At 58.3% G+C, this 26,519-nt stretch overlaps 2 protein-coding genes across 3 annotated transcripts; both read left to right on the forward strand.

Moving 5' to 3' along the window:
• The first annotated feature begins 211 nt into the window (after positions 1 to 211).
• TONSL (tonsoku like, DNA repair protein) lies at positions 212 to 12,055 on the forward strand. The gene is made up of 26 exons (XM_066265361.1): positions 212 to 294; positions 397 to 492; positions 687 to 829; positions 1,327 to 1,510; positions 2,088 to 2,217; positions 2,431 to 2,602; positions 2,684 to 2,798; positions 3,299 to 3,444; positions 3,535 to 3,687; positions 3,813 to 3,938; positions 4,044 to 4,224; positions 4,979 to 5,061; positions 5,158 to 5,247; positions 5,525 to 5,597; positions 5,681 to 5,844; positions 5,929 to 6,049; positions 6,169 to 6,899; positions 7,004 to 7,080; positions 7,474 to 7,627; positions 7,709 to 7,787; positions 8,240 to 8,541; positions 8,693 to 8,864; positions 9,604 to 9,779; positions 10,204 to 10,277; positions 10,591 to 10,724; positions 11,568 to 12,055. The coding sequence occupies exons 1-26, from the start codon at positions 270 to 272 to the stop codon at positions 11,759 to 11,761; spliced, it is 4,095 nt and encodes a 1,364-aa protein (XP_066121458.1). The 5' UTR covers positions 212 to 269; the 3' UTR covers positions 11,762 to 12,055.
• A 56-nt stretch (positions 12,056 to 12,111) lies between these two features.
• On the forward strand, positions 12,112 to 18,839 carry VPS28 (VPS28 subunit of ESCRT-I). 2 transcript variants are annotated; one of them, XM_066265416.1, is made up of 10 exons: positions 12,112 to 12,184; positions 15,209 to 15,275; positions 15,841 to 15,869; positions 15,967 to 16,004; positions 16,195 to 16,284; positions 17,210 to 17,315; positions 17,399 to 17,500; positions 17,951 to 18,004; positions 18,351 to 18,442; positions 18,531 to 18,839. In XM_066265416.1, the coding sequence occupies exons 2-10, from the start codon at positions 15,239 to 15,241 to the stop codon at positions 18,646 to 18,648; spliced, it is 666 nt and encodes a 221-aa protein (XP_066121513.1). In that variant the 5' UTR covers positions 12,112 to 12,184; positions 15,209 to 15,238; the 3' UTR covers positions 18,649 to 18,839. The 2 variants fall into 2 exon arrangements, with proteins under 2 accessions (XP_066121513.1, XP_066121514.1); XM_066265417.1 differs by lacking the exon at positions 12,112 to 12,184 and adding an exon at positions 12,768 to 12,872.
• The last annotated feature ends 7,680 nt before the right edge of the window (positions 18,840 to 26,519 follow it).

The following is a 26,519-nucleotide window of genomic DNA, read 5'->3' on the forward strand; positions in this document are numbered from 1 at the left end:
TGGCAGCACGGACGGGAGCTGCTGCGGGTCCCGGGCGGGGACGTTTGGAGTCCGATCGGGCGCAGGAGTCCAGGGAAGAACTCGTCCTCTCACCGTTCTGCCCACTGCGCTCCAACCAGACTACAGCTCCCAGGATGCGTCGGGCGACAGAACTACACTTCCCAGATGCCTTGCGACGCGAGGGGCGGACTGCGCCTGCGCCTGCGCGGAGCCTGGGGGCGGGGCCGCGGGAGCGCGGGAAGTCCGGAATCCTATACCGCTGCGGGACCATGAACCTGGATCGCGAGCTTCGTCGTAAGTCCCCAGGCCGATCGCCCGAGCCCGGGGTCCCGGAGCGGGCCTGGCCGGCCCGGGCGGAGGAACTCAGCCTCTCGGCCACGTTCTCTCTCTCTACAGAGCTGAGCAAGGCCAAGGCCAAGGCCCAGAACAGCGGGCAGCTGCGGGAAGAGGCCGCCCTCTGCCACCAGATGGGGGAGCTCCTGGCCAGCCATGGTGCGTGCCTCCCGCAGGGGCCCGGCTGGGGTCCACGTCCCGGACCAGGGGACCCCGGGGACCCCGGGGACCCCGGGGACCGGGGGATCTAGTACGGGGGCGAGAAGCCTTGTCAAGCGCGTTGCCCGCGCCCAGTGGGCCGCGAGGGCCGTACGCCCGCCTGACTGAAGCCCGCTGCCCATCTGCCCGCCCAGGCCGCTACTCCGAGGCTCTGCAGGAGCATCAGCAGGAGCTGCAGCTCCTGGAGAGCGCCGACGACCCCCTGGGCTGTGCTGTGGCCCACCGAAAGATCGGAGAGCGACTGGCGGAGATGGAGGACTACCCAGCTGCCCTGCAGGTGGGCGTGCCCACCCGGCAACCCTTGCCAGCCAGACCCAGCTCTCCTGGGCCTGCCCTCTCCCGTTTTGACATTTGCTTGTTGGGCTGTGGCTCTAGTGTCTCTACAGGCAGCCCTTGGCATAGAGGGGATGCTGGAGGGGGGCGGGGGGCGGTTCGGAGAAGCAGGGAGCTTTCCTGTGCAAGGATCGGGATCCTGCAGGGATCCCCAAACTCTTTACACAGGGTGTCAGTTCACTGTCCCTCAGACCGTTGGAGGGCCGCCACATACAGTGCTCCTCTCACTGACCACCAATAAAAGAGGTGCCCTTTCCGAAAGTGCGACGGGTGTGTGTGTGTGTGTGTGTGTGTGCGCGCGCGCACGCGCGGATAAATGGCCTCAAGGGGCCGCATGCGGCCTCTGGCTGAAGTTTGGGGACGCCTGCCTGAAGTTAGGTGACTTGTGAGGTTTGCTTGAGGCAGGGGTTGGCTCTCAGCTGCTATCCCTCTGTGCCTCAGCACCAACGCCACTACCTGGAGCTGGCCTGTTCCCTGTCCAACCACATTGAGCTGCAAAGGGCCTGGGCCACCATTGGCCGTACCCACCTGGCTGTCTATGATCACTGCCAGTCACAGGATGCCTTGCTGCAGGCACAGGCTGCCTTTGAGAAGAGCTTGGCTATTGTGGACGAGAAGCTGCAAAGTGAGTGCCCTGGGGTTCAGCCCTCCTCACCTTCTGCCTCTAGAACTGTAGGCAGAGGAAACAGCAGCCCTACCACCTGCCCAGCATGCACGGTGGGTTCTACCTGCCTGGGTCCTTCCCTTGTGAGGCTGGGGTCCGTGCTTAGAAGCCCACTCAGGAGGGGACACACAGTCCATGCTCCTCGCAGCCTCATTCTGGCAATTAGTTGTTGGCCCTTTGTCCCCCGACACTCTGTCTGCAGCATGACCCCTGTGAGAGGCAGGAAGAGGGGTGGGGGACAGGGTCCAAAGCTGGAGACTCCAACTGGGATCAAGAATGGTCATCTTGGCCCGGGCGCTGGGGATGGCTCTGTGGCCTCTGCCTCAGGCGCTAGAGTGGCTCTGGTCGCAATATGGCGACGCCCCGGAGGGGCAGAGCATCGCCCCCTGGTGGGCAGAGCTTCGCCTCTGGTGGGCGTGCCGGGTGGATCCCGGTCGGGCGCATGCGGGAGTCTGTCTGACTGTCTCTCCCTGTTTCCAGCTTCAGAAAAATTAAAAAAAAAAAAAAAAAAAAAAAAAAAAGAATGGTCATCTTTCAGGAATATTGTCCAAGCGAGAGCTGAGTGAGATGAGAGCTCGCCTCTACCTCAACCTGGGCCTCACCTTTGAGAGTCTGCAGCAGATGGCCCTGTGCAATGACTACTTCAAGAAGAGCATCTTTCTTGCTGAGTAAGCCTGCCCCACTCAGCCCAGGGGGAACTGAGTCCTCTGTCCTGGGAGGAAGCCGCTGGGGGTAGGCAGCCTTGCCTGTGGCTGTGTGTTTGCTAGGGGAGGAGGAGGAGAAAGAGGTGGGTTGCTAAGCCCTGTGGCATCAGCAGCTGCACATCAGTGCTATGGGTACCCACTGTGCCAGGCATTCTGAGTGCTTGTCACCACCTGCAGGCAGAACCACCTGTATGAGGACCTGTTCCGTGCCCGCTACAACCTGGGCGCCATCCACTGGCACCAAGGGCAGCACTCCCAGGCCATGCGCTGCCTGGAAGGGGCCCGGGAGTGTGCACGCGCCATGAAGAAGGGGTTCATGGAGAGCGAGTGCTGTGTGCTCATCTCACAGGTGCCCTCTCTGCAGCATGGGCTCAGTTGTGGGCAGGTTGGGGCCCTGGGAACTGCAGGCCTCACTTCCCTCACTCCCTAGGTCCTCCAAGACCTGGGCGATTTTCTGGCTGCCAAAAGAGCACTGAAGAAGGCCTACAGGCTGGGCTCCCAGAATCCTTTGCAGAAGGCCGCTGTGTGCCGGACTCTCAAGTATGGTGAGCCTGGAAGGGGACGCTGGCAGCTCAGGGCTCTCCTCCCTCGGCAGAGGAGGCTGGGCATGGGTTCTTGGGAAGGTGGCAGCCCCCACTTGCTGTTCTCTACAGTGTAGCTTGTTAGAGAGGCCCTGAGGGTGATCAGGAAACTGCTTGGGCATTTCTACATGAACCAGCATTTTTGGCAACCTGGTAACAAAAGTTGTCCCCACCCAGAGTGGATGGGGCATGTGGCCCAGAGTTCTGACGGTCGTTAGCAGCAGCTGGCCATGGTCTGTCTTTTCTATGAGCCAGCACTGCTCTGAGGTTCATTCTACATATTATTTCTCCTAATCCCTGCAATAACTCCACGGGGCCAATTTCCCCGTGGCCTCCTCTTACCTGTGGGTAAATAGAGACCAAGCAGGGTGGGTGGCCTGCCTGAGGGCACCGGGACAGCCAGTGGCAGAGCCAGGCGGGACCCCGTGTTGTGCAAGCCCCTCACACAAGGCTCTTCCCAGCAGTGCTGGCCGTGATCCGGCTCCAACAGCAACTGGAGGAATCCAAGCACGGTGACCCTCAGGGCGCCATGGGCGTCTGCGAGCAGCTGGGAGACTTGTTCTCCAAAGCAGGCGACTTCCCCAAAGCGGCTGAGGCCTACCAGAAGCAGGTGCACACCGGCTGGGTGGCAGGGAAGAGACCGCAGCGCTCTGGCCCTGCAAGGTGTGCCGTGGCCCTGACCTCAGTGTTGCGTCCCCAGCTGGATTTCGCGGAGCTATTGAGCAGGCCAGGGCCAGAGCTGGCGGTCATCCATGTGTCCCTGGCCACCACCTTTGGAGACATGAAGGACCACCGCCAGGCCATGCACCACTACGAGGAGGAGCTGAGGCTGCGTGACGGCAATGCCCTGGAGGTTTGGTCCCCACGGCTCTGCCTCGGGACCACCACTCTCTGGTGGTGGGTATAGGCGGGCGTTTCCTTGGGCGTGGAGAAGGGCGGCAGCCAGCACCAAGCTCCTTTGTCTTCCTCTTTCTCCAGGAGGCCGAGACCTGGCTGAACATTGCACTGTCCCGGGAGGAGGCTGGTGACACCTATGAAGAGCTGGCACCGTGCTTGCAGAAGGCTCTCAGTTGTGCCCAGCAGGCTCAGCGGCCCCAGCTGCAGGTCTGGGCCCACACACCCAGCTGGCCCCTGTCCCCCACTCTGCATCTTCCAGCTCGGGATGGCTGGCATCCCCATGGCCCTGACTGGGTTTCCCCTGCTCCTCAGAGGCAGATCCTGCAGCACCTCCACACAGTGCAGCTGAGGCTGCAGCCCCAGGAGGCCCCTGGCACTGAAGCCAGACTGCAGGAGCTGAGTGTGGACCAGGACGAGGACGAGGAGGAGAATGGGGAGGGGGATGTGGACAGCAACGCCTTGGAAGCCAGCGAGTTGGAGCTCTCAGACAGTGGTGAGGCTTACGTGTTGCTGGCAGCCCTGGTGTTACCTCCCCAGGGCGTGCTCAAGCTGGGCCCTGGGCTGTGGCTCGTGAGGTTAGGGCCCTCATGGGGCCTGCTCACGGGCTTATGACCAGATACATCATCATGCAAGGAGAGCAACCAGTGCCCGTGAGGCAGAAAGAAGGGGCGCCCCATGTCAGGTGGATATGAGGGACAGTCTGGGACGAGCGTGGACTCCAGCTGTCTCAGGGTGGTGCAGGGCCGGGAGGAGCGTGTTCAATTTTTAACTTGAGGGGTCTCTGGAAACTCTCAGGGAGCCCTTGGGCTGCATGAGGTTTGGGCTATGCCTAAGAGGGACCAAGGTGGATGTCACTGGGGTGTGGGTGCGGGGAACCACGGATGGGGCACAGTGAGAGGACCAGAGACAACTCTAGGTAGTGCTATTCAACAGGAAGTCACAGTGCGAAAAGGCTCTAGGAAGGGCCAGAGGCACAGGAGGGGTAGAGGCAGGAGCAGAGGGGAAGGGAGGGGTCATGCAGGGAAGAGAGGGAGGAGGCTGCACTGTGCAGGTAGAGGGCACCTGGGCTCAAGGACAGGCCATTTCAAATGTGGGCGGGGCTTGTCCCAACAAGGATGCTTCTCAGAAGACGGAGGTCTAGGCACGGGGCAGGAGAACAGTGTGCAATGGGCCGGGTTCAGGTTGGCAGAGGGGCAGGATGGACGTGGGCGTGGTTCACCCGGGGTGCCAGCTGGGCTCCATTGCAGAGGGTGAGGCTGACGATCAGTCCCAGCAGCTGGAGGAAGTTGAGGAGCTGGAGGGCTGCCTGGGCCGGCGGCAGATGAACAAGGTGAGGGCTGTGGGGGGCGGTTCCACCGGGGGCTCGTCAGCCTGGCCTCGTCCCTTCATACCTCTGCCCTCCTCTCTGCGGTGACTTTGCCCACAGTGGAACCGGCGCAACGATATGGGGGAGACCCTGTTGCACCGAGCCTGCATCGAGGGCCAGCTGCGCCGTGTCCAGGACCTCGTGAGGCAGGTGGGCCTTTGTCCTGTCCCTGCACCCTGGGGAACATAGCAGAGACTCGGGGGACAAGAGGGAGCACTGTGCTGCTGGCTCCGTGCAGTCCCTGCAGGGCCGTGCCTGGGACTCTGCCTGGTGGTGGGGGTTGGTTCCCCTTGCTCCGGTGGGACCTGGGCCAGGCCGGGCTATGGACAGACCATGGGGCCTGCTCTGGGCTCTGTGACCTTGGCCCTGAGGTAAGGCCAGGCTGCGGGGTACTCAGGGTCAGGCACCTTCCTGTCTTTGGTCACAGGGCCACCCCGTGAACCCTCGGGATTATTGTGGTTGGACACCCTTGCATGAGGCCTGCAACTACGGGCATCTAGGTGAGCGTGAGCCTGGGATCTGTCACACAACAGGGGGTTCCGAGAAGGGTTCTGGAATCTGGCTCATGTGCCCTGTCCTGCAGACATCGTCCGCTTCCTGCTGGATCATGGGGCTGCAGTGGACGACCCAGGCGGCCAGGGCTGCGAGGGCATCACTCCCCTGCACGATGCTCTCAACTGTGGCCACTTTGAGGTAGCTGAGCTGCTCATTGAACGGGGAGCATCGATCACCCTCCGAACCAGGAAGGTGAGCAGGGCCAAGGGCCAAGGGGGCATGGCCATGGCTGGTGGGTCTGCTCCCACCAGCCCTGCTCAGCTGGGTGCCACACAGGGCCACAGCCCGCTGGAGACCCTGCGGCAGTGGGTGAAGCTGTACCACAGGGACTTGGACAGCGAGACCCGAGAGAAGGCTGACCGCATGGAGAGGCTGCTCTGGGAGGCCTCGGGCCAAGGCAAGCGGGGCCCTCTTACTCCTGGGGACACTGCTCTCTAGCCCGAGTCCCCTGGGGCATTTCACACGGTGGCAGGGAGGTGCAGGGCTAAACTCACAGCAGATTCTATCTCCCCACAGCTCCTCACAGCCCCCTGGCTCCCCGGTCTCTCCCAAGTGACTCTTTGTTTGACCCTGAAACCTCTCCTTCCTTGAGCCCGTGTCCAGGACCCCCAGAGGCTGCTCGGGCCAGTGCCAGGGTCTCTGAGGCACTGGCTGTGGGCAGGCCTCGGAGGAGCAGGCACAAGCTGGCCAGCAGTAGCAGCTCGGAAGGTGAGGACAACCTAGGCTCACCTGGGCCAACCCAGAAGAGGCCCCGGCACTCTGCCCCGGGGCAGCAAGCCAGGGCCTGCGCGCCCGGCCACGTCAGCAGCAGGGAGGTGGCGGTGGCTGGCCGGGCAGCCTACCGGGCAGCTATTCGAGGTGTGGGCAGTACCCAGAGCCGCCGCCCGGGGCCTGGCCCGCTTCGGGGCCCAGGCAAGGCCTCCGCCCCCCAGGCAGCACTGATTCCTGAGGAGGAGTGCCTGGCTGGGGACTGGCTGGAGGACGACTTGCTGCTGACCCATGGCCACCGGGACAGCTCTCTGCCCCACACCCAGAGCAGTGGGCACAGGACCAGGCACAGCGCCTCGGGGTCAAGCAGTGACAAGAGCCCTGTCAGGCCACGAACCCAGTCCAGGCAGAGCCGGCTGCCCTGTATCAAGAGTTGGAACACTGTGGTCAGAGCAAGTGGAGACAGCAGTGTGGCCACAGAGCCCCCACAGAGCCCTGATGTCCCCCGTGGGGACAATTCTGTGGCAGGCCCTCCCTCGGTGGGTGTGCACGCCTGGGGCAGAGCCCACCGCACACTTTGGGTGGGGGTGGGAGGAAGGCAGAGGGCTGTTTGACTTAGCCATCCTTACCTGCCCCCTGCCAGGGACTGGTCGTACCCCCTGCCATCCGGGTTCGAGTTCGGATTCAGGATAATCTTTTCCTCATCCCTGTGCCTCACAGGTCAGGCGTGCCCTGCCCTCTCCCAGCCCCGACTCCCTCTGTGTCCCTCTGGGCTCTGCCGAGGAGTGGCAGTCGAGAACCCTGTGTTTGCATGTCAATGGGATGTGGTACCCTTGCTGGCCCAGAGGGCCTGGTAGCTGGGTGGAGCAGCAGACCAAGGCCAGGGTGCTCGGCACAGGCACAGGCTGGGCACCAGGGCGGTCAGATCAGGTCTGATGGCCTGGGAAGCTGGAGGTGGGCTGGGCTGCAGGGACCACTGGTGTCTGAACACGTGGAGGAAGACAAGAGCCAGGCAAGGGAGCTTGCACCCAAGAACAAGGATGGCAGGGCCTTTTGTAGGCACGTGCAGGGACCTGGCCAGGTTTAGGGTCAGCGCACCCTCTATTCCCACAGCCAGGAGGCCCATTCTGTGGCCTGGCTGGCTGAGCAGGCCGCTCAGCGCTACTACCAGGCCTGCGGGTTGCTGCCCCGGCTCACTCTGCGGAAGGAGGGCGCCCTTTTGGCCCCACAGGACCTCATCCCTGATGTGCTGCAGAGCAACGAGGAGGTGAGGAGCAGGGGCTAGGGCCCTGGCTGTGGGCATCCGGTGCCGGGTGTCCCCAGGGGTGCCTACCAATAGTGTTCTTAGGTGTTGGCTGAAGTGACCTCGTGGGACCTTCCCCCTCTGACCGACCGCTACCGTAGGGCCTGCCAGAGCCTGGAGCAAGGTACGGGCCCAGGAGGTGCGCAGTGGCCTGGGTAGAAGGACCGGGATTGTGGGCTCCACCTGTCACTGTCACCCCCCAGGTCACTGGGTGTCCAACACACCTGTCCTCAGGTTTTTCTCCCCCACCAGAGACCACACAGGAGTGGTGTGGGGGAAGATGGCCCCATCTGGAGGTGGGACATTGTAGAGACCCCCAAACCCGTAAGGCTGGCACAGGCCAGGCTAGGGCAGGAAGTCGAACACTCCTGGGAGTGGCCAGGCTGAAATGTGGAGTGGCTGGTGGAGATTCAGTCCTGCTGGGGAGGGCCTGACGGGGCAGAGATGGGTCATCACCCCCCACTGCCTGTACCAGGGCCCCCAGGCATGGAGTAGTTGGGCTCGGAAGTGAGGAGGGGCTCCCTGGCAGGACGGAAAGGCAGCTTCTGGCTCCGGTGACACCACGTTCCCCTGCAGGGGAGCACCAACAGGTACTGCAAGCCATGGAGTGCCAGGGCATGGGCCCTTCGTTCAGCGCCTGCTCCTTGGCCCTGCGCCCAGCCCAGCTTACCCCCTTGCTGCGGGCTCTTAAGCTGCACTCGGCACTCCGGGAGCTGCGCCTGGCAGGGAACCGGCTAGGGGACGATTGTGCCACTGAGCTGCTGGCCACCCTGAGCACTGTGCCAGGCCTGACTCTCCTTGACCTCTCTTCCAATCACCTGGGCCCTAGAGGCCTGGGCCAGCTCGCCACAGGCCTCCTAGGACAGGCCGCCTTGCAGGTAAAGGCATGGGGAGCAGCAGGCCAGCAACAGGGTGACACCAGAGCGTTATTCAGTCAAGCGTTGGTGGGAAGGGACAGGTGGGAGAACCAGCTGGTATCCAGCTCTAGACAGCAAGGACACCAGATGCCGGGGTGACTGTCTTCCCCAGAACTTGGAGGAGCTGGACTTAAGCATGAACCCCCTCGGGGATGGCTGTGGCCAGGCCTTGGCCTCCGTCCTGCGGGCCTGCCCCACGCTCAGCACTCTGCGCCTCCAGGCCTGTGGCTTTGGCTCCGGTTTCCTCCTGAGCCACCAGGCAGCCCTGGGCTGTGCCTTCCAAGGTGAGCTGACCGTGTGTCCACTACCTGGCCCCAGGGTTCCAGTTGCTATCAGAGGGGAGTGTTCAGGAACTCCGCCTTGCGTTGGTGGTATAGTGGTGAGCATAGCTGCCTTCCAGGAACTCAGCCTTGAGCAAGAGGGGCCCTGGAGCATTGGCCTGGCTTCCAGACGCATGTAGGTAGACAGACATGTTAGTGCTGGATCTTCCGGGGCCTAAGGGCATCTGGTGTGGTACTTGCCCAGCCTGGGACGTACCACAGCGCTGAGTTCCAATCCCACTGGTCTCACCAGCTCAGTTCTGTGGGCCTGAGACCATTCCACCGTAAGTCCAGGAGGGGTTCAGAGGGCCAGGGCCCCAGTACTGTACCTGGGAACTAGGCGTACTCCAGAGAGCCTTTCCGCAGTGGTGGTGGGTTAGGAAGTAAGCGTAGGGCTCTGAGCAGCAATGAGAATGCTCCCTGACCCCACCTGGCATGTCCCACACAGGGTGTATCTTAGGCAACCCGGGTGTCCTGTCAGGAGTCAATGCAGGCAAAGGCCTGAATTCGTGGGGAGAAGCTGGGCTCAGGAGTCTGGCCCACCCCCTTTCTGGTCAAGAGACCATGGACAAGAGCAGCCTGTTTTCCTGTGCACGAGGTCTCAAATGATAGCTTTTCTTTGGCCGTGCCCAGGACTGGCAGGGCTGGGGTTGGTGTGTGTGTGGGGGGGGGGGGCTGACAGAGATTCTGCCCCTGGGTTCAGATGCCAAGTACCTGAAGACACTGTCCCTGTCCTACAACATCCTGGGCCCCACCACCCTGGCCCACACCCTGCAGAGCCTGCGCACCCAGACCCTCCTACGCCTAGAACTCAGCTCCGTGGTGGCCAGCAAGAATGACTCAGGCCTTATGGAGCCCATGGTCAGATACCTGAGCAAGGTACATAGTTTGGCACAAACACCAAGCCACAGGAACTATGGGCCACCCAAGAAAAAATCCCACAACTGAAGCCTAAGGGGGGCTGGGAAGAATGTTGCAGGTTCTGAAGGACAGCTATGGGGACATTGCCTCCCTTGGGCTGTGAATTTTCAGTAGGAAGGGCATTGAGCATCCAGACAGGTCCCCAGGGACATGTTGGGCCTCCCAGTGCTGTCCTGGGGGCTCTCCCAGCTGGGGTGATTCTCACACCACAATATGTCGTGTGGCTTATACCTAGGAGAGGCATTTCCTTCTGATCTGAAAATTAAGGGAATACTCTCCCCAAGAAAGAGGGAAGGTGTCTGACTTTCACTGTGTGGGGCCTCTTGAGAAGCAGGGAGGGCACCTACCCGCTCACGGCCTGTCTTGGGCCTCTGCTGTCTAGGAGGGCTGTGCTCTGTCACACCTGAACCTGTCTGCAAACCACCTGGACAACAAGGCACTGAAAGATCTGAGCAGGTAACGCCACCGCCCTCCCTGCCTGTGCCCCCACTTCCTGAGGGATCTGATCTCAAGGCCCATGAGCCTGGGGGTTGCAGGCACTATGGCAAGCAGGGAAGGGGAACAGAGGTGGTCCCCAGCTCCTTCCTGAGTGTGTCCCAAACCTAGCCTTTGCAATCGAGGCCCTGACGAACAACTAGGTCGCAGCAGGCTGAGGGCAGGACCTGGCCTTTGGCCCCCACAGCTGTGGGTTTGTCTGGGGCAGCTCTCCCTCGTGATGGGGGCCTCCCTTCCTGGAAGCTGACCCCTTTCACTTCTTCCCTCACCCCAGATGTCTCCCTCTCTGCCCCTCACTTGTCTCGCTGGACCTGTCTGCCAACCCTGAGATCAGCTCCGTTGGCCTAGAGGAGCTCCTGTCTGTCCTCCAGGAGCCATCCCGAGGTCTGAGCTTCCTGGGCCTGTCAGGTGAGCACTGGGTATGGTGGCCACACCTCTCACACCAGGGCTGGTGATAGAGCCTCATCCTCAGGGACCTACCTGAGACTCAGCTGCCTCCTCTGAAGAGGCTGTCACTGACCAGCCTGAAGTGCAGGGTGGGTTGGGCCCCCTGAGACTTGACAGTGCAGGACAGGTGACAGCCTGTTGCCTGACAGCTTGTTCTCATTGTGGGCACACCTAGGCACAGTACATTACCAGAGCTGTCTTGAGGATGTCCCAGAGGAGGCCACCTAGCAGCCTGGCACATCCAGTTGGAACCTGGGGCAGGAGGGCCAAGCTTTGCCCTCCAGTTGGACAGGGCTGGGAGTGGGTGGACACGAGGAGCCTTGGGTTCGGTAGCCCTGAAAGACCCGCATCTGTGCCCTCACCAAGCTCCCTGGGGTCCCAAGGCTCCTGGGCACTCTGGCCTCTGAGAATCAAGATTAGTGATCTCGAGACTCGCAGGCAGCTCTCTGTGTCCATTGTACGGATGGAAAGACATCTTCACAGACCCTCAGAAGCACAGATGCGAACGCATCATTTATTTCAGCCAGCGTCCCTCCTGCTTGACCATTGGCTGTGAAAGGGACCCAGGCTGCCCTCTGGGAGAGGACACCCCTTCCTAGAGTGTGCCCCGTCTCTCGGGCTTCTGCAGGTGCTCCTTCCTGCGGGCTTTGGGGCCTAAGAGGAAGGGTTTCTTCGCCAGTGAACACTGGTCTAGAGGAAAAGATGCGGCCTTAGGGCACCCTAAGGGTTCAGGCTCCTGTGGGGCTGCCCAGCTTTACTGGCCGGGCGCAGTTCCCTGAGGACTTCCCCTGCCTCCTCCTGCAGGTTGTGCTATCCAGGGTCCCCTGGGGCCAGGCCTCTGGGACCAGATCGTGTCGCGGCTGCAGGAGCTGCAACTGTGCAGCAAGCGGCTCTCTGCCGAGGATCGAGCGGCCCTGCATCAGCTGCTGCCCAGCCAGTCAGGACCCAGCGGCGCCCGTGCACTGGACCGGGGCGCCAAGCTCTTCTGGCGCCTTTGACGACCGGCGCCGCCCTGTCCCCTGCCCGCGCCCCCAATAAAGAACGCTGCTGCTGCCGCCAAACTCCGGCTGCTCCTGAAATGCGGGTGGGTGGCCGGGCTGGCTCTGCTGCAGAGAAACGGCCGCGGGATTGAGGACAGACGCGCCCACTTAGAGGTCCTATGGATCCTCTAGATTGGTCCTGGCTCCTCTTCCTGCCTCTGTAGGGCTTGTACACGCGGCCAGGCGCCGGGTCCCAGCGCCCTTGCGGTCGCTATCCGCGCGGCGGGGAACGGACCTGGCCTGCCCGCGCGCAGGCGCAGGCGTAATGGGTCGAGTGCCGATGGTAGGGAGGCGCGCGCAGGCGCGGAGGTGAGGGAGCGCCGAGCGGTCGACCGGTAGCCCCGCCCCGGCGCCATCTCCGGGACCGAGGAACCTGCCCAGGTACTCCGGGCTGGGGGCGGGCGAGGGTCAATGACCCGGTGGGGTTAGGTGGCTCCGGCGGCCATGGGCGGCAGCAGGGACCCCAGGCGTGTGCCTACGCGCCACGACCTGTGCGCCCACTCCAGCCGGGTCCCCGAGTGTGGCCCTTCGGGGCGCCTCACTGCTGGCCGGGACCTGGTGGCAGCGCGAGTGTCACCGCAGTCACAGCGCCGGCATTCTCTAGAAACTCGCTCGTCGGGGTCGTGCGGTCTCGCCGAGGATCTCGGGTTCCGTGGACCTCCGGGACGCCCCCTCCCTGGGGCGCTGGAGGGCTGCTCGCTCGTCTCCGTCCCACCCACTGGGCGCCTGTGCCTGCACCCGCTTCTCTGAGAAGCGCTCCTCGCTGGAACAGCTTCCCTCTGCCCAGCCCTGCACACTGGCGGCTCCAGGCCTCCGACCTGGGCTGCTTTCTCCCTTCCTTGACCCCTTCGCTGTTCCCCACCGGACGGCACCGCCTCCGCACCGACCTCCGGCCGCCTGGTCTTGGATGTCTCATGGAGCCTCCAACCCAACGCATCCCAAGCGGAGCACACTGACTTTTCCCTCTTTCCCCATCTCAGCCCTCCATACCCTCGTGGTGCCACTGGACCTAAAACAAGGCTGTGTCTTTCTTGACTCCTCACTCCGTTCCAATCCTTCCGTGAATCTGGTGGGTCCACCGCCAGAGAATTTCTGGTCTACTTCCTGACTGGGTAGGATCCTCCCAGGGGCCTCCTGTCCACCTCCTTTCTCCAGTCCACTGCCCACCCAGAGCCCCAAGAGCTTGTCTTCAACTCTCCAGGAGCTCCCCGAGTTAGTACAAAACTCAGAATTCGCCTGACCAGGCGGTCGTGCAGTGGATAGAGAGTTGGACTGGGATGCAGAGGACCCAGGTTCGAGACCCCGAGGTCACCAGCTTGAGCACGGGCTCATCTGGTTTGAGCAAAGCTCACCAGCTTGAACCCAGGGTCGCTGGCTCGAGCAAGGGGTTACTCGGTCTGCTGAAGGCCCACGATCAAGGCACATATGAGAAAGCAATCAATGAACAACTAAGGTGTTGCAACATGCAACGAAAAAACTAGTGATTGATGCTTCTCATCTCTCCGTTCCTCTCTGTCTGTCCCTGTCTATCCCTCTCTCTTACTCTCTCTTTGTGTCTCTGTAAAAACAACAACAACAAAAAACAAACAAAAAAACCCAACTCATAAATCTGAGCTGAGCCCTGTGATCTTATCTGCCTCTCTGTTCACTGGGACACCCCTCGCTCAGGAAGGTCCCATTCCCCCATCCCCAGCTTGTCTGCTCTTCCAAGTCAGGCCCTATATAAAGGCCGACTGACCTGTGCTGTTTCCTCTGCCCAAGCCCGCCTATAGGTCATCCATCCCAATGCCGCCTCTTTCTCCTGTTCATGGGGCTCACCCTTCCCGGCACCATGACTGCTCTCCTGAGATGGTTCCCCAGCATCCAGGGCAGGGTGGATGTTCCCAGCGTAGCGCTCACTGTCTTGTGTGCTCATTGCTGTATCTGCTGAGGGTGGGGAAGCTCTTCGTGAGGAATCAGGGGTCCCCTTTGAATATGTCAACAATGACAAAAACACTTCCAAACCCATAAGAATTTTCTTATGAGTTTATTTGAGCCAAACTGTCAACTGCCAGGAAGCAAAGTCTCAACAGATTGAGAAGGTGCTCTGGCAAAATGGCAGGTTTCACCACTTATTGTTTCCATCAGAGTCAAAGGGGAAGACGTCAGGGGGTTACATGAAATTGATTGGTGATAGATTAGGGAGGCGGGAGAAAGCAAAGGGGGGGAATCTCTGGGATTGGGTAAAATATAAAAGTGTATGTGCCGAAACTTCTTTTATATAGGCGGGGACAGGACGGTTAACAGTGAATGGTTCACATAAAAACAATGCAGGAGCCCTGGCTGGTTGGCTCAGCGGTAGAGCGTCGGCCTAGCGTGCGGAGGACCCGGGTTCGATTCCTGGCCAGGGCACACAGGAGAAGCGCCCATTTGCTTCTCCACCCCTCCTCCGCGCTTTCCTCTCTGTCTCTCTCTTTCCTTCCCGCAGCCAAGGCTCCATTGGAGCAAAGATGGCCCGGGCGCTGGGCATGGCTCTGTGGCCTCTGCCCCAGGCGCTAGAGTAGCTCTGGTGCCAACATGGCGACGCCCAGGATGGGCAGAGCATCGCCCCCTGGTGGGCAGAGCGTCGCCCCTGGTGGGCGTGCCGGGTGGATCCCGGTGGGGCGCATGCGGGAGTCTGTCTGACTGTCTCCCCGTTTCCGGCTTCAGAAAAATACAAAAAACAAACAAACAAACAAACAAACAAAAACAATGCAGGATCTGTTGGCTCCTGCTCTGGTGGGATGTCTGAACCTGATGGAAAAAAAAGATGACTATATTTAAGCATGCTATCAGGTTCGTTATTGAAGATGCAAAAGACAGCAGACGGGCTTGAGTGAAAGGGAGGCAGACAGACTCTCACATGCGCCCGACCGGGATCCACCCGGCATGCCCACCAGGGGGCGATGTTCTGTTGCAATCAGAGTCATTCTAGTGCCTGAGGCAGAGGCCATGGAGACATTCTCAGTGGCCGAGCCAACTTTGCTCCAATGGAGCCTTGGCTGTGGGAGGGAAAGAGATAGAAAGGAGAGGGGGAAGAGCAGAGAAGCAGATGGGCGCTTCTCCTGTGTGCCCTGGTCAGGAATTGAACCCGGGACTTGCACATGCCGGGCCAGTGCTCTACCACTTCTTTGTTGAGAACAACTCCCTAGGACGTGACAGGTTTGATTTAGACCATCCTGTGTGTACCTTAGTTCCCTGAGTTCGCAAGGACATTGTATGGCTTGCCCTGAGTTTGTCAGGTTCAGTTCATGGCCACATGTTGATTTATTTAAAAAAAAATTTTTTTTTTCTTTGTGTGTAAGTAAGTACTGGTTCTTTTCTTATTTTTATTCTTTTTATGAGGTTTTATGGGTTCTTTTTTTCAATACTGGTTCTACTCCCCAGGTCTCTGCTGTGGCCACCTGAGCCTACAGGATGTTTCACGGGATCCCAGCCACTCCAGGCATGGGAGGTGAGTGTGTCTCAAATCTCAAGCTGGGCCCCGGGACCAAAAGGGCCCAGGCTATCAGCCCCTGCTGAAAAAGCTGACGAGAGCAGTGGCCAGCAGTTGTGGGGACATTTCTAAGTAGCTCTCGCATACAGCCTCAGGGGCTGGTGCATTTTATCAACGGGGAACAGACACCTCCTCCAGGCAGGGCCAGCTGGACACAGAGATGACATCTTACTATGGTTGGGACCTCAGGAGGTGCTGGGCATTCCAGAGTCACCCAGCCAGGGGAAAGTTCACAGCACATGTGACAAACGGTGCCTCATCACTGCACCATAAGCAAGGTGTGGTCGCCCTGCTGTGGAGTGAGGCAGCCGAAGAGTAGTGGTGGAATGGGGGGCCAGGCCTGGCCCAGGAGCCTCGAGCCCCAGAGGCGTGTCTTCTGCCCAGGTCCCCCCCCCAAACTGACGGCATGCCCATTCTCCATCTCCCTCCAAACTCTTTGGGAGGTAGCCTGGGGGGCGATCTTGGGAGAGGCAGCCTTGGGTAGGTGGACGGGCCTGCTAGCTCTCTGCCTGCTCTGTTGCAGCCCCTGGAAACAAGCCGGAGCTGTATGAGGTGAGTGGGGGGCACCTCCTGGGTGGCACCAAGTGGCAGCACGTGCCCGCACGAGCGGCCGCCCTGGTGCCGACACACTGCCCCCTCTCTCCGGCAGGAAGTAAAGCTGTACAAGAATGCTCGGGAGCGGGAGAAGTGAGTCCAGCACTGGGGTTGCTGCCCCAGCACGCACCCCCCCCCCAGCAGTCTCCCAGACTGAGGGTCCCAGAGACGTGGCATCAGGCTGAGTCAGATAGAGTTCCACCACAGCTGCGTCCCTGCGGGGCTGGTGTCCCCAGCTCTAGGGGCCTCAGTGACCACAGCCTGATGGACACACTCTCCTCAGGTATGACAATATGGCAGAGCTGTTTGCAGTTGTAAAGACCATGCAAGCCCTGGAGAAGGCGTACATCAAGGACTGCGTCACCCCTAACGAGTGAGAGCCCGCCACCTTTGCCCGTGATGGGTGCCTAGCCCTGAAAGCTTATATCTGCCCCCAGGACCTGGGTATTCAGTTAGAAAGAGAGGAGGTCTGCATGTGGGGCCTCTACCTCCCAAGTCAGGCCTGGGAGGGTGCCCCTGGTTTCTGGCCACCTGGGCACTTTCTCAGCAGGCGAAGTCCTAGCGTTTCTTGCAGTGTCCCTGTGGAGAGGTATGCCCATCACCGTGGTCCTGGGGTTTCATCCCAGCCCGTTCCCCTGGTCTCATATGTCGTTGGTGAGAGGACCTCAGAAAGCAAGCAGGAGGCACAGGAGGGAGGTCTGTGAGGTACTGCCGGCCAGGCCGAGCACCTGGGAGGCTTACGGAGCTTTTTTTTTTTTAATTATTTATTTATTTTAGAGAAGAAAGACAGAGAGAGGGGGAGAAAGAGAGAGAGAGAGAGAGAAGGGGGGAGGAGCAGGAAGCATCAACTCCCATATGTGCCTTGACCAGGCAAGCCCAGGGTTTTGAACCAGCGACCTCAGCGTTCCAAGTTGACGCTTGATCCACTGCACCACCACAGGTCAGGCATCACAGAGCTTTTATTCAGTGTAAAAAGCCCACCCAGAGGACTATGACCCGCAGGTGTGGAGGCATGGCTGACGTGGTCCAGGATAGCAGGCACAGCCGGCTGCTGGGCCTCTGCCAGTGCTGGGCTTGGGGCCAATCTGCACGGTCTAGGCCTGGTCTCCAGGGGCAGCAATATTGTGACCACTCCCCGCCCCCTTGTCCAGACCTCTTTTCTTACATAGACCCAACAGAAGGCTTTGCCTTTGATGGCCCACCTTTGACCCAGCACCCAGGCCACCCCCCATGAGTCCTGGCTTGTGGGGTCAGGCAGGGCCGCCCTGTGCTGAGCCACAAGGCCCGGTCCTCCCCAGGTACACTGCAGCCTGCTCCCGCCTGCTGGTTCAGTACAAAGCCGCCTTCCGGCAGGTTCAGGGCTCAGAGATTAGCTCCATTGACGAGTTCTGCCGCAAGTTCCGCGTGAGTCTGCGGAGGAGGGTGGGAGGGGTGGCGGGGGTATTGCTGGGACGGGGCCTGGCCAACACCCACATGCCGCCTCTCAGCTGGACTGCCCGCTGGCCATGGAGAGGATCAAGGAAGACAGGCCCATCACCATCAAGGACGACAAGGGCAACCTCAACCGTTGCATCGCCGATGTCGTTTCGGTTAGCCTGCCGTGGTGACAGGGACACAGGGTTCTGGGGTTTCCAGAGTAACACAGCCCTGACTCACTGGGCAGGGGGCCTGTAGCTCAGAATGGGGTAGGTGGTCATGTCCTTTGCCTGGGCAGTGACCTGGAGGCCCCTGAGTCCCCTCTTCAGCCTGAGACCCACCCACGTGGACTGCTCAGGGTCAAGGTAGCCAGGGTTCCCACATGCCCACATCCCCAGGAGGCCCAGTTACAGGCAGCAGGTAAAGGAGCCCCCAGGCTGTGGGGACGGAAGTGTGGGAGGAGACCTGAGTGACCAGGGACGGAGGCTGAGGAGGAAAAGGCTGGGTTCCTAAGGCCACAGAGGGGTTGGTCAGGGTCCAGCCTGGGCCAGAGCCTACGAGGAGTCTCCCACCCGGGGCCCCTCGGGTGGGTGGGTGTTGCCTCATGCACAACCCGCCCCTAGCTCTTCATCACGGTGATGGACAAGCTGCGCCTAGAGATCCGCGCCATGGACGAGGTACAGCCGCTGGTGGGCTGGTGTGGGCAGGGTCAGCGCGTGGTACAGCCGCTGGTGGGCTGGTGTGGGCAGGGTCAGCGCGTGGTACAGCCGCTGGTGGGCTGGTGTGGGCAGGGTCAGCGCGTGGTACAGCCGCTGGTGGGCTGGTGTGGGCAGGGTCAGCGCGTGGTACAGCCGCTGGTGGGCTGGTGTGGGCAGGGTCAGCGCGTGGTACAGCCGCTGGTGGGCTGGTATGGGCAGGGTCAGAGCGCGGGGCTGGCCCGACAGGGCGACAGCTGGGCCAGACCGAGACCAGGGCGGGGCCGACGACAGGGGAGCTGGGTCTCACTGTGCCTCCTGTTTGCAGATCCAGCCTGACCTGCGGGAGCTGATGGAGACCATGCACCGCATGAGCCACCTGCCTCCCGACTTCGAGGGCCGACAGACGGTGAACCAGTGGTGAGTGTCTGATCCTTCCCGGCGGCCCCGGGAGCCCCTCTGCGCGCACGCACGCACGCACGCACGCACCATGTTCCCACCTCCCCAGGCTGCAGACCCTGAGTGGCATGTCTGCGTCCGACGAGCTGGATGACTCCCAAGTGCGCCAGATGCTGTTCGACCTGGAGTCGGCCTACAACGCCTTCAACCGCTTCCTCCACGCCTGAGTCTGGGGGCTCCCTGCCCTGGGTGCATGGAGCAGGGGGCTCTCAGCCAGACCCAGCAGGGACTGCAGCCTCCCAGCGTGGTTCCTGCTTCCCTTGGACTCCTGGACTTTTCCATAGAAACCCTGTGTGTTTGTCCACGGTTTCTCGACCTGGGAGTCCCCTCCCCATAATAAAGATGTTTTCTGACCTTCTTGCTGTTGTGGGGACCTACCCAGGCCTGCCTTGCATGTTTGTTGCCCTTTGGGCCTCAGGTGGGGTTGGATCCTGCTGTCCTGTAGCACAGGAAAGGACCTGGGTGCCACTTCAGGGCCAGCAGGTTCCCTGCTGGTGCTGCCTGAGCAAGCGAGGGGGGTGGTAGAGCCTCCACTGGGCCACCTGTGACCGCAGCCTCGGCAGACAGCAACAAACCAGGAGACCAAGGATCTGGATTCCAAAATGCAGTTACCTTTTGGCAACAAGCCAGAGTTGAACTGTCGCGTTTTCTCTCTTTCTTTATGGTGCTTCTTGATGTCTGCTGCAGCTCGAGACATCTCCCATGCGTTCTATGAAGGAAAGAGCAGAGACAGGGTGACGGGGGGGGGGGGGGGTCAGAGCGGGGCCAGTGGGAGGTGTGAGGAGCAGCATCAGGTTTGGGTGCGGGCTGTGCAGAGCAGTGTCCCTACAGTGTTTGCTCTGGACTGGATGTTGTGGAGAGAGCAGTCCAGAAGACTCTGTGGCTTAGTGCCTGAGCAACTGGTACAGGAGCTCCTGCAGAAATGTGGGTGCTGCCTGATCAGGCGGTGGCGCAGTGGATAGAGCGTTGGCCTGGGATGCTGGGGACCCAGGTTCAAGACCCTGGGGTCACCATCTTGAGCGTGGGATCACAGACATGGCCCCATGGCCACTGGCTTGACCCCCAAGGTTGCTGGCTTGGGCAGGGAGTCACTGGCTCTGTTAAAGCCACTCCAGTCCTGCCTGACCAGGAGGTGGCGCAGTGGATAGAGCATTGGACTGGGATGCGGAAGGACCCAGGTTCGAGACCCCGATGTTGCCAGCTTGAGCGTGGGCTCATCTGGTGTGAGCAAAAAGCTCACCAGCTTGGACCGACGGTCGCTGACTCGAGCAAGGGGTTACTCGGTCTGCTGAAGGCCCACGGTCAAGGCACATATGAGAAAGCAATCAATGAACAACTAAGGTGTTGCAACGAAAAACTGACGATTGATGCTTCTCATCTCTTTCCGTTCCTGTCTGTCCCTGTCTATCCCTCTCTCTGACTCTCGCTCTGTCTCTGAAATAAATAAAAAAAAAGCCACTCCAGTCCCATCAGGGCACATATGAGAAGCAATCAATGAACAACTAAAGTGCCACAACTATAAGTTGATGCTTATCTCTCTCCCTGTCTGTCTGTCTGTCCCTCTAAAACAAAAACGGGAAATGTAGTTGCCTGCCTGGGCTGTGGTAGCACAGGGGGTGGAGCGCTGGCCTGGATGGAACGCTGAGATCACTGGTTTGATTTGAAACCCTGGACTTGCCCAGTCAAGGCACATATGACAAGCAATCAATGAAGAGCTAGAGTGAAGCAACTACTTCCTGCCACCACCACCCCTTCCTTTCTCTGTAAAGTCAATAAAATCTTTAAAAAAAAGAAAATATGGACACCTACCCGGAGCAGGGGTTCTGTGAGGGTGTGACCAGAGCTCAGTTTGCACAGGGTGAGTTGGGCTTGTCTCTCAGACACTCCAGCAGAGCTGTACAGTGGGTGGCTGGACATGAGAGGCTGCTGTTCCAGATGGAAGCATGCAAGGCAGAGACTCCGCGCCTCCAGGCAGAAGTCTAGAATCAGGGATGCCCAGAATTCTATCCAGTAGGTCCAAGTTCTGCTCTTGGAGAGTGGGGATAGGAAGGTCAGCAAAGGAACTGAAAAAGGGGAGCCCAGGCCCACGGGGGAGACCAAGAGGGGCCTCCAGCAGTGGAGGAGTCGCAGGGCCCAGGGAGAGTGAGACTTGGGTCTGGCCTGTGGGGCTATTAGTGACCCTGACCAGAGAGACCTTCAGGGGAGCCAGGAAGATGCTACCAGTGCCAGAGTCTCCAAGGCATACTATCAAGGGCACCTGAAGAGAACCAGGGAAGGTTGTTTCTATCTACTTTGATTGATCGATTGATTGATTTTCTTTTTTTTGTATTTTTCTGAAGTTGGAAACGGGGAGGCAGTCAGACAGACTCCCGCATGCGCCTGATGGGGATCCAGCCGGCACGCCCACCAGGGGGCGATGCTCTGCCCATCTGGGGGTGATGCTCTGTTGCAACCAGAGCCATTCTAGCACCTGAGGCAGAGGCCGTGGAGCCATCCCCAGCGCCCGGGCCAACTTTGCTCCAATGGAGCCTTGACTGTGGGAGGGGAAGAGAGAGACAGAGAGAAAGGAGAGGGGGAGGGGTGGAGAAGCAGATGGGCGCTTCTCCTGTGTGCCCTGGCCGGGAATCGAACCTGGGACTCCTGGACGCCAGGCCGATGCTCTACTTCTGAGCCAACCGGCCAGGGCCTGATTGATTGATTTTTTAAGCGAGAGAGAGAGAGAGAGAGAGAGAGAGAGAGGAGAGATGAGAAGCATCAATTCATAGTTGCATCACTTTACTTGTTCTTTGATTGCTTCTCGTATACAGTATTCCTTGACTGGGGTCTCCAGCCAAGCCAGTGACCCCTTGCTCAAGCCAGTGACCTTGGGCTCAAGCCAGTGACCATGAGGTCATGTTAATGATCCCACACTCAAGCCAGCAACCTCGACGGCAACCTCGATGTTTCGAACCTTGGGTCCTCAGCTTCTCAAGTTGATGCTCTCTCCACTGCGCCACCACTGGTCAGGCTGACGTTTTTGGTTTTGTTTTTTAATTTTTTTAATTTATTGAGTTTATTTATTTATTTATTATTTTTTTAATTTTATTTATTCATTTTTAGAGAGGAGAGAGAGACAGAGAGAGAGAAGGGGGGAGGAGCCGGAAGCATCAACTCTCATATGTGCCTTGACCAGGCAAGCCCAGGGTTTCGAACCGGCGACCTCAGCATTTCCAGGTCGACGCTTTATCCACTGCGCCACCACAGGTTAGGGCAAATTTATTAAGTTTAGAGAGAAAGGAGCAGAGATTGAATGCTCAACCTTGGCAAATTAGGACAATGCTCTATCTAATTCTTTGGCAAGTAGTATGAGGGAACTGAAACAGAGCGGAACAAACTGGTGGAGCAATTTACAGCCAGATGGAGAATATCACCTCCCTAGTGATAACATCTAGGCCATGATTGTTTTGGCTCCAGGCCCAGGTCAGTTAGGGTGGCGGCAACAACCCCTGGGGCTGGCCTGTCAGTGGAGACTGCAGCCCTGGGGACAGGGGAGGGACACACCTGAAAAAACTGATCTTTTATTGAAATCGTTCCCTAAACTCTGTGTTTTTTTTTAATTTTTATTTATTTATTTATTTATTTATTTATTTATTTTTTACAGAGACAGAGAGTGAGTCAGAGAGAGGGATAGACAGGGACAGACAGACAGGAACGGAGAGAGATGAGAAGCATCAATCATTAGTTTTTCATTGCAACACCTTAGTTGTTCATCAATTGCTTTCTCATATGTGCCTTGACCCCGGGCCTTCAGCAGACCGAGTAACCCCTTGCTGGAGCCAGCAACCTTGGGTTCAAGCTGGTGAGCTTTTTTCTTTTTTTGCTCAAGCCAGATGAGCCCGTGCTCAAGCTGGTGACCTCGGGGTCTCGAACCTGGGTCCTCTGCATCCCAGTCCAACGCTCTATCCACTGCGCCACTGCCTGGTCAGGCTTAACTCTCAGTTTTTAATAAACCTCAAAACAAAGGACCCAGTGTGCTCCTGGAGCACTCCACCCCCACCCCCAAGCGTTAATCTCCTAAATTCGAGGGGTCTTCAGGAGACTTGCAGTCAGGGGAGCAATGGGCAGCAGCGGCTCGTCCCAGGCCAACCCCCTGGTCCTATCTCCAAGGCCCCTTTTTCTGCCCATTTCTTTCCTGTAAGGTTTCTAGAGAGTTTCTAGGCCCTGCCTAGGCCCTCTCCTATTGCTGCTTGTGTTCGAGGCCCTTCCTTGTTTCACTGTCCCCAGCTTTAATAAACTTACTCTCGGCCCTGGCCGGTTGGCTCAGTGGTAGAGTGTCAACCCTGCGTGTAAAAGTCCCGGGTTTGATTCCCGGTCATGGCACACAGAAACACCAATCTGCTCCTCTACTCCCCCCCCCCTTCTCTCTCTCTCTCTTTCTCTCCTCCTTTCCTGCAGCCATGGCTGGAATGATTCCAGGAAGTTGGACCCAGGTGCTGAGGATGGCTCCATGGCCTCACCTCAGGCCCTATAATAGCTCAGTTGCTGAACAATGGAGCAGCAGCCCCAGATGGGCAGAGCATCATCTGGTAGGGGGCTTGCCAGGTGGATTCCAGTCAGGACACATATGGGAGTCTGTCTCTCACTTAATAATAAGTAAATAATAAACTTACTCTGAAGATCACCTGGACTGTGCTGTAAAATTTTTCCTGCATGAAGTCAAGAACCCCACACAGGCCTGACCAGGAGGTGGTGCAGTGGATAGAGCATCAGACTGGGATGCAGAGGACACAGGTTCGAGACCCCGAGGTCACCAGCTTGAGCGCGGGCTCATCTGGTTTGAGCAAAGCTCACCAGCTTGGACCCAAGGTCGTTGGCTTGAGCAAGGGGTCACTTAGTCTGCTGTGGCCCCAAGGTCAAGGCACATATGAGAAATCAATCAATGAACTACTAAAGTGTCGCAACAAAAAACTGATGATTGATGCTTCTCATCTCTCTCTCTCCATTCCTGTCTGTCTATCCCTGTCTATCCTTCTCTCTGACTCTTTTTTTTTTTTTTTTTTTTTACAGAGGCAGAGATAGACAGGGACAGACAGACAGGAACAGAGAGAGATGAGAAGCATCAATCATCAGTTTCTCATTGCGCGTTGCGACTTCTTAGTTGTTCATTGATTGCTTTCTCACATGTGCCTTGACCGTGGGCCTTCAGCAGACCGAGTAACCCCTTGCTGGAGCCAGCGACCTTGGGTCCAAGCTGGCGAGCTCTTTGCTCAAGCCAGATGAGCCCACGCGCGACCTCGGAGTCTCGAACCTGGGTACTTCCGCATCCCAGTCCGACGCTCTATCCACTGCGCCACCGCCTGGTCAGGCCTCTCTGACTCTTTAAAAAAAAAAAAAAAAGAACCCCACACAGGAAGATCCTAAAGGGCCAGGTCCCCTGTCTGGTCACATAACCAACTGAACCACCCATTTTAATTGTTTTATTGCATTAAAATAAATGAAACATAAACCTACCTTTTTAACTTCAGTGCCATTAAGTGATAGGTAAAATGGCGACTCAGCCACCACCTTTCTTTTTTTTTCAATTTTATTATCATGTTTTTTTGTTTTTGTTTTTGTGGCAGAGACAGAGAGAGTCAGAGAGAGGGACAGACAGGAAGGGAGAGAGATAAGAAGCATCAATCATCAGTTTTTTGTTGTGACACCCTAGTTGTTCATTGATTGCTTTCTCATATGTGCCTTGACTGTGGGCCTTCAGCAGACCGAGTGACCCCTTGCTCAAGCCAGTGACCTTGGGTCCAAGCTGGTAAACTTTTTTTTTTTTATTATTATTCATTTTTTTAGAGAGAGAGGAGAGGGAGAGAGAGAGAGAGAGAGAGAGAGAGAGAAGGGGGGAGGAGCTGGAAGCATCAACTCCCATATGTGCCTTGACCAGGCAAGCCCAAGGTTTCGAAATGGCGACCTCAGCATTTCCAGGTCGACGCTTTATCCACTGCACCACCACAGGTCAGGCCAAGCTGGTAAACTTTTTGCCAGATGAGCCCACGCTCAAGCTGGTGACCTCCAGGTCTCGAACCTGGGTCCTCGGCCTCCCAGTCCGATGCTCTATCCACTGCGCCACCGCCTGGGCAGGTCAGGCCACCATCCTTTTTTTTTTTTTTTTTTTTTTTTGTATTTTTCTGAAGCCAGAAATGGGGAGAGACAGTCAGACAGACTCCCGCATGCCGCGACCAGAGCCACTCTAGCGCCTGGGGCAGAGGCCAAGGAGCCATCCCCAGCGCCCGGGCCATCTTTGCTCCAATGGAGCCTTGGCTGTGGGAGGGGAAGAGAGAGACAGAGAGGAAGGAGGAGGGGGTGGAGAAGCAAATGGGTGCTTCTCTTGTGTGCCCTGGCCGGGAATCGAACCCGGATCCCCCGCACGCCAGGCCGACGCTCTACCGCTGAGCCAACCGGCCAGGGCCCCACCATCCTTTTTAAGAACACTGCAGGCCTGAAGGAGGAAGAAGGACTTGCCTACTCAGTAATCCGGCTCAGACCTCCCTTGCAGCTGGATGCTGATAGGGACAATTGGATTAGGGTGCAGACAATTTTGAGGACTGTGTTGCCAATGCTCTAACCACAAACAGAAGAAGCAATCTTGCAGCTGCCTTTGCCCAAGGCCCTTTGACAAATCCATACAACCCCTGTCCCATCCTTCCCTCGGGGCTGACACCCTTTGCTGCTCTCAGCTCGCCTGCACCTGGGCGTTTTTAAAGTAAACTTTTCTTTTTGAACAGGGGAGCCTGTGGTCTCTGCTTTTCCTTCAGGACATCTGTGCGACAGTAACCGCCATCCATCTCCAGACCCCTCTACATCTTCTCACACGGGAACTTCCCATGGACTTCCCTGTTCCCTCTCCCCCAGCCACCAGTACCCACCGCCCTACTCTCTGTCCCAAGTGTCTCATGCAAGTGGAATCCCACAGTATCTGCCTTGCTGTGACTGGCTTAGCTCATTAGCCTCGTGTCCTCAAAGTTCATCTGTGCAGCAGGTGACAGTTTCCTTCCTTTATTAGTCTGAATAATATTCCATCATGTGGACAGACCACAGGCCCTGGACACTGCCCTTAGCCTGATGCCCGGCCCTGGGTGCCAAAGGACACTGGAGACAGAGAGTCCTTGGACCTGGGTTCCCTGCTTCTCTGGAGCTTCTACCCCCAGCCCAATCATACTTTCCTGGGCTAAGGGTCAGGGGTCTAGGAGTCATAGAACCAGGTGGGGAGAGGGCCGCCCAGGGGCTCCCTCCAGAAGCCAGGTCTGACCCCTGAAACCTGGGCAGGGGTTGGCTGACTCCCTGGGGCCTGTCCCTTCCCCCAGGTGCCAGCTGGTCAGAGATAAGGCCAGGGGTCAAAGGTCTCAAGGGGAACCTGTAGGGGCAAGAACAGGTTTATCTCGCTCAGCATAACGTACCAACTGAGCTGCCAGGCCAGGGCAAATTCCCTTTGCTGTTTTTTTGGGTTTTTTTTTAAACGTTCATTGTATTGATTTTTGAGGAGGAAGGGAGAGAGCAGGAGACAGGAACATCGATCTGTTCCTGTGTGTGCCCTGACTGGGGATCAAACCAGCAGGCTCTGTGCTTCGGGACAATGCTCCAACCAACCAACCAACTGAATTATCCGGCCAGGGAAAATTTCCTTCGTCATTTTTTTGTTTTGTTTTGTTTTTAAGATTTTATTTATTCATTTTACAGAGAGGAGGGGGAGAGAGAGAAGGGGGAGGAGCAGAAAGCATCAACTCCCACATGTGCCCTGACCAGGCAAGCCTGGGGTTTTGAACCGGTGACCTTAACATTCCACTCCAGGTGGCGCTTTATCCACTGCGCCACCACAGGTCAGGCAAATTTCCTTCGTTGTTTTTTGTTGTTGTTGTTGTTTTTTAAATTTCCTTCGTTTTTAATGCTGAATCGCATTCCTTGGTATGGGCTGACCACCTTTTGTTTATCCATTCGTCTATGGGTGGACACCTGGTTTGTCCATATTTTGGCTGCTGTGAATAAGGCTACTGGGGATGTGGGTGTGGAGACA

Source organism: Saccopteryx bilineata, chromosome 3 (assembly GCF_036850765.1).
Source record: "Saccopteryx bilineata isolate mSacBil1 chromosome 3, mSacBil1_pri_phased_curated, whole genome shotgun sequence".
Lineage (NCBI taxonomy): Eukaryota > Metazoa > Chordata > Mammalia > Chiroptera > Emballonuridae > Saccopteryx > Saccopteryx bilineata.

Coding starts and splice junctions, on each gene's coding strand:
- TONSL (XM_066265361.1), top strand. CDS start 270: ATGAACCTGGATCGCGAGCTTCGTC. Junction 2,218..2,430: donor AAGAGCATCTTTCTTGCTGA/GTAAGCCTGCCC, acceptor CACCACCTGCAG/GCAGAACCACCTGTATGAGG. Junction 10,278..10,590: donor GCACTGAAAGATCTGAGCAG/GTAACGCCACCG, acceptor CCCTCACCCCAG/ATGTCTCCCTCTCTGCCCCT.
- VPS28 (XM_066265416.1), top strand. CDS start 15,239: ATGTTTCACGGGATCCCAGCCACTCCAGGCATGGGAG. Junction 15,276..15,840: donor AGCCACTCCAGGCATGGGAG/GTGAGTGTGTCT, acceptor GCTCTGTTGCAG/CCCCTGGAAACAAGCCGGAG. Junction 18,005..18,350: donor AGATCCGCGCCATGGACGAG/GTACAGCCGCTG, acceptor TCCTGTTTGCAG/ATCCAGCCTGACCTGCGGGA.